We start from the raw sequence: 15,281 nt of genomic DNA on the forward strand, positions 1-15,281 counted from the left end.
TAAAATATGCTGATGGAAGACTCTGACTTTACCAGGACAGGAAGCTGACCCCCTGCACATGTGACAGGCATATGCTGAATGACTTCTTGGGATATACCACTGAACCTTGAACTTGTTTTCTTTATTACCACTCTTGTCCCAGAGTATTGCTCTATTATGGAAGATGTGGAGCGATGTGTCCACATTTTTCAGGCTGTTATTTTCTTATGAATGTAACATGAAGTATGTCTCTCAGTTAGTTTTTGACCACTGAAGGCCGAGAAATAGTAAAGGACCTTTCTCTGGCAGCCTCTGGGAAGCTTCCATCAGTTCAGCTGGAATCACAAATACATTCTGAAAAGATTAACAGTGCCTTGTTCTGCTAGAGACGTTTGAGAACAAAGCTCCCTTTCCATAGTGGTCCCTAAAACATTCCCAAGCATTAGCATAGTGGAGAGGTATTTTCTTGGTAGTTGCTGCCTCCAGGCAAGACTCTCCCAGACATTGTGTTATCTGCCCAGGAATGACTTGATGAGGGATTTTTGACCCTTGATTCTGCCTGGAATGTCCTAGATAGTGATCTCCAGCTTTGTGGCAGATCTCTCTGAAGTGAGATCTCTAGCTCCTCCATTAGTTTCCTCTTAGTTTTCTGTTTAGATATGGCATCTACTCCTGGAATCTCAGGGTATGGGTTTTCCACAATGTTAGTTGTCTTATCAGAGCTTTGATTATGAAGGGCCAAAGGAAGAGTTAAAGATTGCATCACAGTAGGGTCTAGATTATTGGTCTCTACACGCTGCAAAATATCTGTCCCAAGGTTTTTTTTACCTCCAAATCTCTGGATACTTTCTGTATCCCAGAATCCCAAAGTCCTCCTAATTCAGATGCTGTTTTGACAGAGCTTCACATAAGTGAGGTGGAAGAGTTTTGTAGGAACCTAGAGAAGGCAGTACCCACTTGTAACTCGTCCGATGTTAACTTCTCACAGTCCCTATTCTGACACACCTATCCTAGATTAAAATCCTCAGATTCCATAACTTTTAGAGGCTCTATTTCTATCACTGTAGATTTCACAGCCTGAACTCCTTGTTTATGAGTCAATATTGTATGTTCCTTAAATGGAGATGTTTGCTGTGAGGGTAACTCTTCAGATTTCACTTGAATATGTGGCCTTAGAGTTGATTCTACAGGTACTATCAGTTCTTGAAGATGTGGCCTTGGAAGTAAATTCACAGGATTTATTGCTTCAATTCGATTCTGGAGCTACTCCTATTGGTTCTACAACCTGAGGAATTGGTCCTGGTGCTAATTCCTCAGATTTTACAGTTTGAAGGGGGTGGCCCTGGGATTAACATAGTTTTTACAGTTTGAAGCCCTGTCGACTCCATTGTTTCCACAGTCTGGTGTTTTGGCTTTGTGATTAATTTCTTAGATTTCACATCTTGTAACCATGGCCCTGAGGGCAGCTCTGAAGGTCTCACATCCTGCAGTTTTGGAGCCAACTCAATATATTCTACCACTTGAGGGGTTGGCCGTGGTGTTGTCACAGACTTTACAACTTGAAATGGTGGTCCAGGGGTCCCTTTCTCAGACTGAACAACTTTTGGAACATCTACAAGGGTTACCTCTTCAGACTGAGCAACGTGAAGCTATGTCCTTGCAGATTCTGTGACTTGATCCAGTGGTTCTGGACTAATCCTCATGAATTCTACAATTTGATCCAATGGTCCTGGGGTTATCCCTGGAGATTTCATACTTTGATTCTTTGACTTCGTTAGCCACACTGATACCTCCCTGTGCTGCCATGCCTCAGAGGTGAGCTCTGAAGATTATTCATGTCCTATAACTTGACTTGTTTGCTTCAGGGGCACCTCTAAAGATTCCTCTACTTGCAGCCATTGCTTATAGTTCAGATTTACAGATTCTGGGACTTGATGTACTAACCCTAATATTATCTCTGAATATCTCACATGATGGTTGTGGTTTGGGAGTTAATTCTAAAGTTTTCTCCACCTGCACTTCTAACTCAGAAGTCAACTCCACAGATTCAGGAACCTGATGTCCTAACCCAGGTGTCATCCCTGAAGCAGAATCTGGGACGTGATGTAATGACTTTGGAATCAATACCAGAGATTCTTCCCTTTGCAATCTTTTCTGAGAGATCACCTCCACAGGTTCTAAGTCTTGAGGACAGAGCCTTGGGGATCTCTCTGCAAATCCAGGGTCTTGACTTCTTGGCTTTGGGGTCATTCCAAAGAATTCATTTGCTTGTATCCTTTCCTCAGTGGTCAACCCCATAGCTTCTGTAAAGTAATGCTTGAGTTCTAGGGTAATCCTTTCAGATTCCACGATTTGCTGCAGTGGCTTTATACATAACTGCCCCAAATCTTTAACTTGGGGCCATGGCTGAGAGAGCATTTTCATAGTTTCTAGGATTTGGTGGCTTTTCTCTGGAGGTAATCCTAAGAATTTTGAGCCTTGATTCCTTAGCATTGGAGTCAGACCAACAAATTTTGGTACTTGAAGATCTGGCTGCAGCAGCATCCCTAAAGATTCCCTGGCTCTGCCTGTTAGCTTTGGGGTCAACCCCACAGATTTCTCTATAGAATCTATGCCTTTATGTGCCAATCCTTGCTCCATTTCTGAAAATTCTGTGGCATGATAAATTGGTATTGAAATCAAATTTGCAGATTTAGGGACTTGATACTTTGGCTGTGGGATCATCTCTGCATATTTTGCGAACCGATGCCCAGTCTAGGGATTATTTCAGAGGATGCAATGATTTGATCATTTGTTCTTGGAGTCTGCTTCCCATATTTCACTGTTTGAAGCAGTGGCCCTGGTGCTAATGCCACAGATTTTATAGTTTGCTGCAGAGACACTGAAGACAATTTCACATGTTTTACACTTTGCAACTTTGGCTCTAGAGTAAATTCCAAAGATTTCACACCTTGTTGCTGTGATTCTGGAGACAAATTTGAAAATCTGACACTGGTCAACATTGGTCCTGATGAGAACTTCCTAGTTGGCTCTGGTGCCAACACCATTGATTTCACATCTTGCCATCCTGAAGTCAACTCCTGATAATTTATACCTTACTGTTGGGCCCCTGGTGTCAGCTCCATAGGTTTTATATATTGAAAACATGGCTTCAGTGCAAAGGCCACAGAGCATGACCTAAAGCATGATATCAAAGAATTTACACTTTGAGGTTGTGGCCATAGAGTTGACTTCACAGATTTCACCTCTTGAGAACGTGGCTCTGATACAAATAGCTTAGATCTCACACTATGCTGCCTGAGGTGTGAATGCAACTCCTCAGAATTCACACTTTGAGGATATGGTTCTGGTTTTAACTCCACAGATTTTGCTTTTTGAAAACATGGCTCTCGTGTAAATACCTCATATTTTAAGTCCAGTAGCTCAGAGGCTGAAATCATTTTTGCAGTATTTGCATCATAAAGCAATGGCTTCTTATTTATGTCCACAGACTTTACATCTTTAAGCAGTGGCTCTGGTAAAAAATACCTCAGATTTCGTACTGTTTATCTAAGGACCCAAAGTGAATGCAGGTTGCACAGCTTGCTGTGAGCCAAGGTGCTTCCCCCAAAATTGGACTCCTTGAAACTTAGTCCCTGGAGCTAACTCAGAAGATTTCACACCTTGCAAGTGTGGTCTGGGATTGAACAGAACAGATTTTGTGCCTTGATATTCTGACCCAGGATTCAATTCACAGGGCTTCATGTCTCCTATCTGTGGCCGTGGATTCAAGTTGATAGAATTTATGCATTGAAATTTTGACACTGAATTGAACTCAGAAGAATTGATACCTTGCAGCTGTGGGCCAGAGTTGAACTCTTTTGGTGTTATATCTTGAAACTTTGTCCCTGAAATCAATTCACATTTTGCATCTTGTAAATTGCACAGAGCTGAACACAACAGATTTTATACTTTGAAGCTCTGGCCCTGGATGCAACTCAGATTTCATAACTTGAAATTTTGACACTGATTTTACACCTTGCAAGTGTGGCTCAAGTTTGCACTCCATAGAGTTTACACATTGTAACTTTAGCCCTGGATTCAACTCAGAAGAACCCACACACTGCACCTGTGGCCCAGAGTTGCATTCCACAGGTGCTACACGTAGAAACTTTGACCCTGGAGTCAAATCAGATTTTAAATCTTACAAATGTGGTTTAGGGTTGAACATCATAGATGCCTCACTTTGAATTTCTGTCCCTGTGTTCAATTCAGAACACTTCATACCTTGAAGTTTTGAAACTGGAGTTAATTCAGGAGATTTCATACCTTGTAAATATGGTTCTGTGTTGCACCCAGTAGAATTTACACACTGAGCTTGTGGCTGTGGTATGAATGCAGAATTCACACCTTGCAAATGTGGCCCTGGGCTGCACCCAAGAGAATTTGCACACTGAAGTTTTGGCCTTGGAATGGGTGCAGAGAAATTTACACCTTGCAAATGCAGCCCAGGAATGCACCCAATAAAATTTACACAGAGAAGTCGTGGCTCTGGAGTGGATACAGAAGAATTCACACCTTGCAAATTTGACCCAGGGTTGCACCCATTGGGATTAACACACTGAAGTTTGGACCCTAGATTGGATCCAGAAGAATTCACACTTTGTGGATCTGGCCTAGAATTATACTCAATAGAATTTATACACTGAAGTGTTGGCTCTGGAATGGATGCAGAAGAATTCATATCTTGCAAGTTTGACCCAGAGTTGAACCTATTAGAACTTACACACTAAAGTTTAGGGCCTGGAATAGATGCACAATTTACACCTTGTAAACGTGGCCCAGGTTTGCACTCAATAGAATTTACACACTGAAGTGTTGGCTCTGGAATGGATGCAGAAGAATTCATATCTTGCAAGTTTGGCCCAGAGTTGAACCCATTAGAGCTTATACACTGAAGTTTAGGGCCTGGAATAGACGCAGAAGAATTTACACCTTGCAAAGATGGCCCATGGTTGCACCCAATAGAATTTGCACACTGAGGTGGTGGCTCTGGAACGGATGCAGAAGAATTCACATCTTGCAAATGTGGTCTAAGGCAGAACACTTTAGATTTCATATCGTGAAGCTCAGGTCGAGGATTAAACTTGGCAGATTTGCAAGAATTCACATCTTGCAAGTGTGGTCCAAGGCAGAACACCTTACATTTCATACCTTGAAGCTCAGGCCCAGGGTTCAAATCTAAAGATTGTATATCTTGAAGCCTTGTTCCAAAGTGCAACTCAGATTTCACACCTTACAACTGTTTCTGAAGATTGAATTTCATACATTTTACATCTTGAAGTTTTGTCCCTGAACATAATTCTGAAGGTTTTCTATGTTGCAAATGCGGCCCAGGATCGAACACCGTAAATTTAACACTTTGAAGGTCTGGCCATGGATTCAATTTATGTGATTTCTCATCTGGCTGCTGCTTTTCAGTATTGAACTCAGAAGGTGCCACACTGTGAATCTTTGTTTCCAAGGCCAACTTAGAGTTCTGCAACCTGCAATTCTGGGTCATGGTTGCCCTCTGTAGAGTTCACTGTCCGAAGCTTTATCAACAGAGATTTCATATCTTGCAACTTTGCCCCTGGATTGAATTCTATAGATTTCACACCTTCATCCCTGGTGTCAACATAAATAATTTTCTATCTTGTAACCATGAGGTTTTTAACCCTAAAGATGTCCTATCCTGTACCTTTGTACCTAGAGACAATTCAAAAGATTTTTTTTTTTTTTTTTTTGAGATGGAGTTTCGCTCATTACACAGGCTGGAGTGCAATGGTGCCATCTCAGCTCACCGCAACCTCCGCCTCCTGGGTTCAGGCAATTCTCCTGCCTCAGCCTCCTGAGTAGCTGGGACTACAGACACGCACCACCATGCCCAGCTAATTTTTTGTAGTTTTAGTAGAGACGGGGTTTCACCATGTTGACCAGGATGGTCTCGATCTCTTGACCTCATGATCCACCCGCCTCAGCCTCCCAAAGTGCTGGGATTACAGGCTTGAGCCACCGCGCCCGGCTAATTCAAAAGATTTTACATCTTGTTGCATTGGCTTAGGCATGAGCTCTGCAGATTTCACTTTTTCAAGCTTTTTCGCTGGGATCTCTTCAGAAGATTTCATACCTTCAATTGTAATTCAGAACTGAACTCCTTAGATTTTACGTCTTGAAGCTCTATCCCCTTGATTGAGTTACAATATTTAGTATCTTGCCACTGTGGGCCTGAGTTGAACTCCACAGATTCCCCACCTTGAAGCTTTGTCTCTAGTGTTAACTGAGATGATGTCACACCTTGTAACTTTGGACCATGGTTGTATTCTACAGATTTTACATCTTGATAGTTTGTTCGTTGAATCAACCCAGAGTATTTTTCACCTTGTATCTGTTGTCCAGAATTGAAATACATTGATTTCATACTTTGAAGCCTTGTCCCTGAGACTACCTCAGAAGATTTTATATCTTGAAAGTGTTTTCCAGAACTGAGCTTCACAGATTTTACATCTTGAAGCTTTATACCCATGATCAGATCAGAAGATTTTATATCTTATAACTCTGGGCCTGATTCCAGCTCTACAGATTTCACACCTGGAGACTTCCTCCCCGGGGTCAAATCAGATTTCTCACTTTGTAACTTTGGACTAGGTTTGAAGTCTACAGATTTCACACCCTGAAGCTTCACCCATGGAATCATTTCAGAAGATTTCACATTCTGTAAATGTGGTCCAGAACTGAAATCCATAGATTTAATGTCTTGAAGCTTTATACCCATGATCAACCTAGAAGATTTTAAATCTTGCAACTGTGGGCCTGAGTTGGATTCCGCTAATTTCACTTCTTGAAGCTTTGTCTTCGATATAGACTCAGAAGATTTCACTCCTTGCAACTGTGGCCCAGGTTTGAAGTCGTAGATTTGACACCTTGAATCTCGGTCTTCATGGTCAAATCTGAATGTGGGATATTTTTCAACTGTGAGCTGGGATTTAACTTTATAAACTTCATGTCTTGGGACTTTGTCTTACGGGTCAATTTAGAAGATTTGACACATTGCCATTGTGGCCTAGACCTAAGCTCCTCAGATTTCATACCTGGAAGTTTTGTCTGATGAGCCAACCCAGATGATTTCATGCTTTTCAAGTGTAGTAAGAAGTTCAGCGCTACAGTTTTATTACTTTGTAATTGTAGCTCTTGGTGTAATACTCCATATTTAACCCCTGAAAACTGTGGCTCTTTTGTAAACACTACAGAATTCATATCTTGCAGCTGTGTTCTTGGATATGCCTCCAAGGGTTTCACTTTGTGCAGCTGTGGTCTTGAGGTCAACTCAGAAGATTTCACATCTTGCAAATGAAGCCCAAGTTTGAATGCCATAGATTTTATATCATGGAGATTTGATGTTGAAATTGGGCCACATGATTTCACACTTCTCAACTGTAACCCAGACTTCAAATAAATAGTTTTGGACCCTGGCAACTGATGTTCCTGGAGTGATGTCAAAGGTGGTATACTTTGGAGCTTTTACCTTGGAGTCAACTCAGATGACTTCACATCTCTTAATTGTACTGAAGGTTTCAGTTCTACAGGTGTGACAGCTTGATTGTGAACCACATTTTAGCATAGATTTCATATGTTGGAACTCAGGTACTGGTATCCACTGCACAGATTTCACACTTGCAAGCTATGAGTCTTAGTTTTACTCCATAGTTTTTACCCCTTGAAGCTGTGGCTCTGAGGCTGATGCCAGAATTTTCCCTTTCGGCAACTGTGGTCCTTGGGACAACTTAGGAGTTTTCACAAATTGCAACGGTGGCCCATAAACTCCACAGGTTTTGCACCTTGAATTTTTGGCCCTAGAATCAGTTCAGATGATTTTATACCTCCTGACTCTACGGAGGATTTCAACTCTGCAGGTTTGACACCTCGAGATTGTGAACAAAGATTCAGCCCTCCAGTTTTTACATCTTGGAACTCAGGTCCTGGTATTCACTGCACAGATTTTGCACTTCCAAGCCGTGAGTTTTGGTTTAACTCCACAGTTTTCACACCTTGAAGTTGTGGCTCTGAGCTTGATGCTAGAATTTTCCTTTTTTGCAGCTGTGGTCCTTGAGACAACTCAGGAGCTTTCACACAGTGCAACTGTGACCCAAGGTTAAACTCCATAGATGTTGCACTTTGAAGTTTTGGCCATAGAGGCAATTGAGATGACTTTACACCTCCTGATTCTATGGAAGGCTTCAACTCTGCAGGTTTGACACCTCGAGACTGTGAACCAAGATTTAACACTATCAATTTTATACCTTGGAATTCAGGTCCTAGTATCTACTGCAGAAGTTTCACACTGCCAAGTTGTGGGTCTTGGTTTAACTCCACAGTTTGCAAATCTTGAAGTTGTGGCTCTGAGGTTGATGCCAGTATTCTTCCTTTTTGCAGCTGAGGTCCTGAAGACAACTCAGAGATTTTTATACACTGCATCTGTGGCCCAAGGTTAAACTCCATCAGTTTTGCACCTTGAAGTTTTGGTGCTAGAACCAATTTAGATGCTATCATATCTCCCAACTGTACAGAAAGTTTCAACTCTGCAGGTTTGACACTTCGAGACTGTGGCCCAAGATTTAGTCCTACAGATTTTACACCTTGGAACTCAGGTCTTGTTATCCACTGAACAGATTTAATTCTTCCAAGCTCTGGCTCTTTAACTCCACAATTTTCACACTTTGAAGCTGTGAATCTGCAGTTGAGCCCAAGGGTTTTGCTTGGTGCAACTGTGGTCCTGGGGTCAACTTGGGAGATTTCAGACTTTGCAACTGTGGTTCATGTTTGAACTCTTTAGCTTTTATATCTTGCATATTTGGTTCTGGAGTCAATTCTGATGATTTTATACCTTTTGACCGTAGGTCAGACTTGAGGTCTACAGATTTTATACATTCAGATTTTGATTCTGGAATTAACTCCAAAGACATTACACTTTCTGACTCAGACCCTCTCTTTACTTGCTCAAAATTCACACATTGCTGCTCTGATGAGTGTATAGATATCTGACCATCCTGTTCCAGCTCAAGGGTTAAATCCACAGGTTTTACTTCTTCAAACTCTTGTCCTCTGTTTATATTCACAAACTTTACTACCAGTCTTTTCTGCCTTGGGGCAAACTTTACAGATTTTACACATTGCAGATGTGGATCTTGAGTCTTTATAGATTTTAAACTTCGAAGCTTTAAACATGGAGTAATCTCTACAAATTACATATCTTGCATTTGTGGGACTGAAGTCAGTTCCTCAGGTTTCTTGCTTTGTAGCTGAGGCCTTTGAAGTGTCTCCATAGATTTAACCCCTTGAAGCAATGGCTATGGTGCAAAAGCCATAGACTTCTCACCTGGCATCTTTAGCCCAAATTTTAATTTTGCAGCTTTCATATCTTGCAGCTGTGTACCTGGGACCAACTCCTCAGTTTTAAAATCTTGAATTCTTGAGCCTGGAGTCAACTCCTCAGACTTTACACCTTGAAGCTCTGAATCAGGGATGAATTCCACAGCTCTGACATCTTCTCTCTGTGACCCTAAGGTTATCGCCACAGATTTCCCACCTTCCAGCTGTGGACTTGGAGATATTTCCATAGATTTCATCCCTTCCAGGCATGGTCCTGGAGTTAAGGTCACAGATTTCATATCCTCTAATTGTGACCCTGAGGTCAGCAACTCAGACTGGAGCTTTGAGCCTGGGGTTACCTCCTCAAGTTTTACACCTCCTGCCTGTGGCTCTGGGGTTAACATCACAGATTTGACATCTTTCAATTCTGGCTCTGGTATTAACTGCTAGTTTTCGTATCTCCCAAATGTAGCCCTGGGATTAATTCCACAGATTTCATATCTTCTAGCTGTGGCTCTGGGGTTAGCTAACCTTGAAGTTTTAAGACTTGGATCTCTGCCACAGGATTTACATCTTGGAACTGTGGTCCTTGTATCAATCCAGAAGATATCATACCTTGTAACTATGGTTTTCTAGTCAACTCAGAATGATTTACACTGTGCAATTGTGGCCCCAGAGTCAACTCCATGGATTCTGCATCTGGCATTTGTGGCTCTGAGACTAATTTACTGGAAACTTCAACTTCAAGGCTTGACACTTAATTGCCTACTACATATTTTACATCTTGAAACAGTGGCTCTGGTACTAACAACTCAGGCTTAACCCCTTGCCCCTCTGGCCCTGGAGCCATTGGCAGAGGTGGTACCCCTTGCATCTTTGGCCCTAGGGTCAACTCTAAAAATTGTACACATTGTAGCTGTGGCCCTGAGTTTAACTCTAATGATTTCACACCCTGAGGTTGAGTTCCTGGTACTAAATCAAAAATTTTGACATCTCGTAGCTGCAGCTCTGGGTTAAGCCCTTTCTGTTTCATGCTTTGAGTTCCTTGAGACATCTATGCTAATGTGGAATCTTGCAGCCCTAACTCTGGGACCACCTCTACAGAATTCACACTATGAAACACTGATCCTGGAGTTTGATCCCCAAATTTGACACCTTGCAGCTTTGGCCTTGAAGCCAATTCAGAAAATTTGAGATATCGCTGCAAAGGCCCTAGGTTTACTTCCTCAGATTTTACATTTTGAAATGGTAGTTCTGAGGTCAGTTTCACAGATTTCATGCTGTGAAACTGTGATCCTTCAGTAGACAGATTTCATGTTTTCAACATGTGGCCCTTGGCTTAACTGCAAAGATGACTCTGGTACGAAACCTAGAGACTTTATATCTTCAGGCTGAGCTCCTGGTGTCAGCTGCATATGTTTGAAGCCTTGGTTCTTTGACCCTGGGATCAAATCAGAAAATCTGACATCTTGCAAGCCTAGTCCTGAGTTTAGTTCCACAAATTTCACACCTTGAGGTTGTGGTTCTGGAGTCAGCTGTAAAAATTTGACACTTTGAGGTGTTAGGTCTGGAATAAAATCTGATGATTTGATGTCCTGAACTGGGGAATCTGACAATTCATCCTATTTCACACCATAAAGTAAGGATCGTGAGATTAAATCTACAGGTTTTTCTCCTTGAAGAAGTGGCCCTGGAAATACCTTTGAAAATCTGACACTTTGCAACTGTGGCCCTGGGGTCATTCCAGAAGATTTGACACTTGGCTGACATGGGCCTAGATTTATATCCACAGATTTTACATCTTGGAGCTCTGCCCTCTTAGTCAAATCCTCCAATGGCATACTTTGTAGCAGTATCTCTCGTATCATCTCCTCTGATCCTACCACTCATATAGTTGACTGTTGGATTAAATTCATGTTTCATATCTTGCAACTGTGACTCTAGATCCAACTGCATAGACTTTCCTCCCTGGATTTGTGGCCCTGGGGTCAGGTTGATAACATGTGGTTTTGGTTTTGTAATTAACTTTTTAGATACTATCACTAATGGAGATGACTCACTGGTTAACTCCACAGATTTCAAGTTTTGCAGTTAGTGGCTCTGATTTCTCATATTGCATGCCTGGTCCTGGAGTCAACTCCAGAACTCCTGTTTCTGAATCTGGTGGTACTGGGATAACTCCCCAGGTCTTACCAACTTGAGGCAATGCCAACCCCACAGTTTCTGTGTCTTTATATTCTGACATGGAGGGTGCCTCTGACAACTCAGTAATTTCTGAACATGGCCCTAGATTGCAATGAACAAACCTCATATGGGGCTGTGGCTCTGTGGTCAATACCTCTGATTTCACACTTTGTATCTCTGATCCTGATATCAAATCCAGAGATTCTTTTGTTGTGTGTTGTGACACTGGAGTTTCCCCCATTGCTTTTCCAAGTTGGTGCATTGTCTTAAGATTATCTTGGAATGACACTGAGCTCATCTCCACAGATTCTGAAATTTGGCTCAGTGGCCCTGGGGTAGTTCCTAAAGATGGTTGGGTCAACCCAATAGACTTTTCCACTTGGTGACAAGTGTCAGAGGTCAACTTTGCTTCTTTTTCTTGATATCCTGGCTCTGAGATCATCTCTAAAGATTCTGAGGCTTGAGGCCATTGGGTCAATCTTTCAGGCTCTGTGTCTTGATCATTTGGTTTGGGGCTCATCTCTGCAGCTTTTACTGCCTGAAGCTCTGTCCCTTTGGCCAATTCCCCATATTTCACACCTTGCACACGTGTCTCAGGAATTAACCTCCTACATTCTACCATTTGAGGAGTTTTCACATCTTCAAGTAATAGTACTGGGGCTATCTTCTCAGATCTGACATCTTGTAACCATGTCTTTGGGGTCAACTCCGCAGATTTTGTGTCTTCCATTGGTAGTCTTAGTGTCAATTCCACAGTGTTTATATCTTGGAACTCTGGTGGCAGGACCAGATGAACAGATCTTCTACCTTGCAACTGTGAACCTGGGGTCAAACCCCTAGATTCTGTAACATGTGGCTGTGCTGGTGGAATTATCCCCATGGAATCCATGGCTTGGAATAGTGCTACTGGAGTTAACTCTCGCACAATGCATGACTTTATGTAATGGTGCTGAGATCACTTCCGATGATTTTGTGTCTTGACATATTGGCCCTGGAATAGTCTTTCCTTGTTCCATGACTTGACTTTGTGATCCTGAGGTCATGCCAACTGATTCCATGACTTTATGCTGTGGCCCTGGCATCATTTCCACAGTTTCCATAACTGCACATTGTGGCCTTAATCTTTTCTGGTTTTGTGACTTGATGGTTCAATAATGTGTTCATCTTCACTGACTCTATGGCTTGATGTTGTGGTGTTGGAGTCGTTCCCACTGATTCTATATGTGGATGTGATTTGTTAATCATCCCCATAGAATCCATAACTTGAAGCAGTGCTACAGGAGTTACTTTCTTTTTTTTTTTTCTTTTTTTTTTTTGAGACAGAGTTTCACTCTTGTTACTCAGGCTGGAGTGGCTCACCGCAATCTCCGTCTCCTGGGTTCAGGCAATTCTCCTGCCTCAGCCTCCTGAGTAGCTGGGATTACTGGCACGTGCCACCATGCCCAGCTAATTGTTTGTATTTTTAATAGAGACGGGGTTTCACCATGTTGACCAGGATAGTCTTGATCTCTTGACCTCGTGATCCACCCGCCTCGGCCTCCCAAAGTGCTGGGATTACAGGCTTGAGCCACTGCACCCGGCCCAGGAGTTACTTTCATATTATCTGTGACTTGATTCAATAATCTTGTGGCCATCCTCTCTGATTCCATAACTTGGTGCTTTGGCCTTGGGGCTGCCTCCATTGAATGAATGACTTGATTTGGGGGTTTGGGGGTTATGCTCATTGTTTTCAGTTTCCACTGGTTTCACAACTTGACTTGGCAGCTGTGGGAACAATCCCACAGATTCTGAATGTGATTCTGGGATCATCCCCATTGAATCCATGACCCGAAGTAATGCCAATGGAGTTACCTTTATGCTGTCCTTGACTTGATATGGTAGACTTGGTGTCAAGTCCACATTAGTCACTTGTGTCTTGTGCTGCTGTATCCTTTTTTCTGGAAAACCTATGACCCTTTTCTCTATACTAAGCTCTAGTATGTGTTTTGGCTCTTTCTTCAGTAAAGCAGTTTCCTCTTGAATTACATTAACTCCTAAACTTCTCAGAGGTAGAGTGCCCAATGATGTAACTAAAGGCTTGGATCCAAGGATTTGGGGGCCATCCCCAGGTTGTAACTGCTTGCCTGAGATAAGTGACTGGAAAAGTTTTGTTTCTGTGCTATTTGTTCCAGATCCCACTTCAGCATTCACATGAAGCAGAAATGATGGAAGGTCTGGGGAATTTTTGTTAACCTTTTGCTCAGTGTTTTGATGAATGGGCATAGATAACCGAGTTTGGAGTTTATTTGATTCAGCGACTCCTTTTTGTACTTCAGTTAAATAATTGAGCATTGCCCATGATTTCCTCACAGGTAAAGGTACTGTTTGTTGCTGCAAAGTGAAAACCTTCTCAGACATATGTCCTTCTAGCTCCCTTCTGACCGAAGGAGAGAGCTTGAACGGAGCCCACCTTGGAAGTTGTGGTCTCTCCTTGAAAACAGAATTTGGCTCATGATTTGATGTTAAATGACTCTTGCTCCTTCTCTCCTCTTTTTTTTTTTCCTTTTTTGTTTACAGATATTCAGAGGCTCAGAAATAGAGTTGATAAAAGAGCTCTGAGATTGTAAGGGTGAAAGTTCTGTCAAATTCTGAAAATGTTTTGATTTCTGGGGCTCTGATAGCCTAAAAGGAGACAGGGTTGTGCCTTGGTTCCTGAATACAGATGACTGCCTTTTGTGGGAAATAGGTAAACTATGGCTCTGGTATTCCCAAGTTGTTCCTTCAGAAAAGACAGGAAGATGACACAGACTGAAGTTACTGCATGATGATCTAAAGGAGATGCTGTGGTCAGTAGAATGTGTTGCTTTCTTATAGTCACAACAGCGTAGAACAGTCTTCTGAGCCACAAGAACAGAGGAGGTAGAGGAAGAAATTGTATCCTATGGTTCAGGCAAATCCTGTTCCATAAGCCTTGATCTAAGAAATAAAGAGAAATGTTTCCATTTGCATTGAAATAGGAAAAGGAAAAAAGTGGCCATTTCAAATGCAAAATATTTTTGGCCTGAAGGAGAATTGGGAAAAAAAAAAAAAAAAGTTTCTTCCCCCAACATCAGTTACTTATAGAAAGAATTTCTCTACCAGGATAAAGGGAGGAAACTGTTCCCATTCCACCCAGAAATGATCCTTCAACCAGTTTAAACCCAGAACTTCCTCCACAGACAAAATGAACTCTGTCCCTCCCTCCTTCCTCCCCTTCCTTCCTCCTTTTTAAAACCTCTACCACCTTCAGTCCTCACCCAGAAACTACAATGCCTGACCTTGTGCTTTCCAGGGGTCGGAAGATCTGTTGAAGACTCCGCTCCATTGACCAGAGTATATATTCCTGGGTCCAGTCCCCAGGGAGTTCTGAAACACTGGATGCAACATTGTATGTCAATGTAATTGAAGTCTCATTAAAATACCAGTAAGGAAAACAGTAAGAGAGATTTAACTTAGAAAGCTATCATAGTGAAGGAAGTAAAACAGGGTACCAGGTACTTTGAGTTTCAGACCAGCCTGACTAACATGGTAAAACCCCATCTCTACTAAAAATACAAAAATTAGCCAGGCATTGTGGTGCATGCCTGTAATCCCAACTACTCAGAGGCTGAGGCAGGAGAATCACTTGAACCCGCGAGGTGGAGGTTGCAGTGAGCCAAGATCATGCCACTGTACTCCAACCTGGGCAACAGAGCAAGAGTCAGTTTCAAAAA

At 42.2% G+C, this 15,281-nt stretch overlaps 3 protein-coding genes across 3 annotated transcripts in view; all 3 read right to left on the reverse strand.

Annotated features, from left to right (window-relative positions):
• LOC108301632 overlaps nt 1-15,281 on the reverse strand; it is a 480,010-nt gene that overhangs the window by 438,845 nt on the left and 25,884 nt on the right. The gene's annotated exons all lie outside the window — the stretch shown is intronic.
• On the reverse strand, nt 2,847-5,755 carry LOC108301336. Its single transcript, XM_017524481.2, has 2 exons — nt 4,896-5,755; nt 2,847-4,730 (listed from the first exon to the last, which is right to left on the reverse strand). The coding sequence occupies exons 1-2, from the start codon at nt 5,168-5,170 to the stop codon at nt 4,163-4,165; spliced, it is 843 nt and encodes a 280-aa protein (XP_017379970.1). The 5' UTR covers nt 5,171-5,755; the 3' UTR covers nt 2,847-4,162.
• On the reverse strand, nt 7,935-12,883 carry LOC108301330 (uncharacterized protein C2orf16-like). Its single transcript, XM_017524472.2, has 2 exons — nt 9,500-12,883; nt 7,935-9,457 (listed from the first exon to the last, which is right to left on the reverse strand). Exon 1 carries the CDS (start codon nt 12,437-12,439, stop codon nt 11,423-11,425), a length of 1,017 nt encoding a protein of 338 aa, XP_017379961.1. The 5' UTR covers nt 12,440-12,883; the 3' UTR covers nt 7,935-9,457; nt 9,500-11,422.

This window comes from Cebus imitator, unplaced genomic scaffold (genome assembly GCF_001604975.1).
Source record: "Cebus imitator isolate Cc_AM_T3 unplaced genomic scaffold, Cebus_imitator-1.0 Scaffold1, whole genome shotgun sequence".
NCBI lineage: Eukaryota > Metazoa > Chordata > Mammalia > Primates > Cebidae > Cebus > Cebus imitator.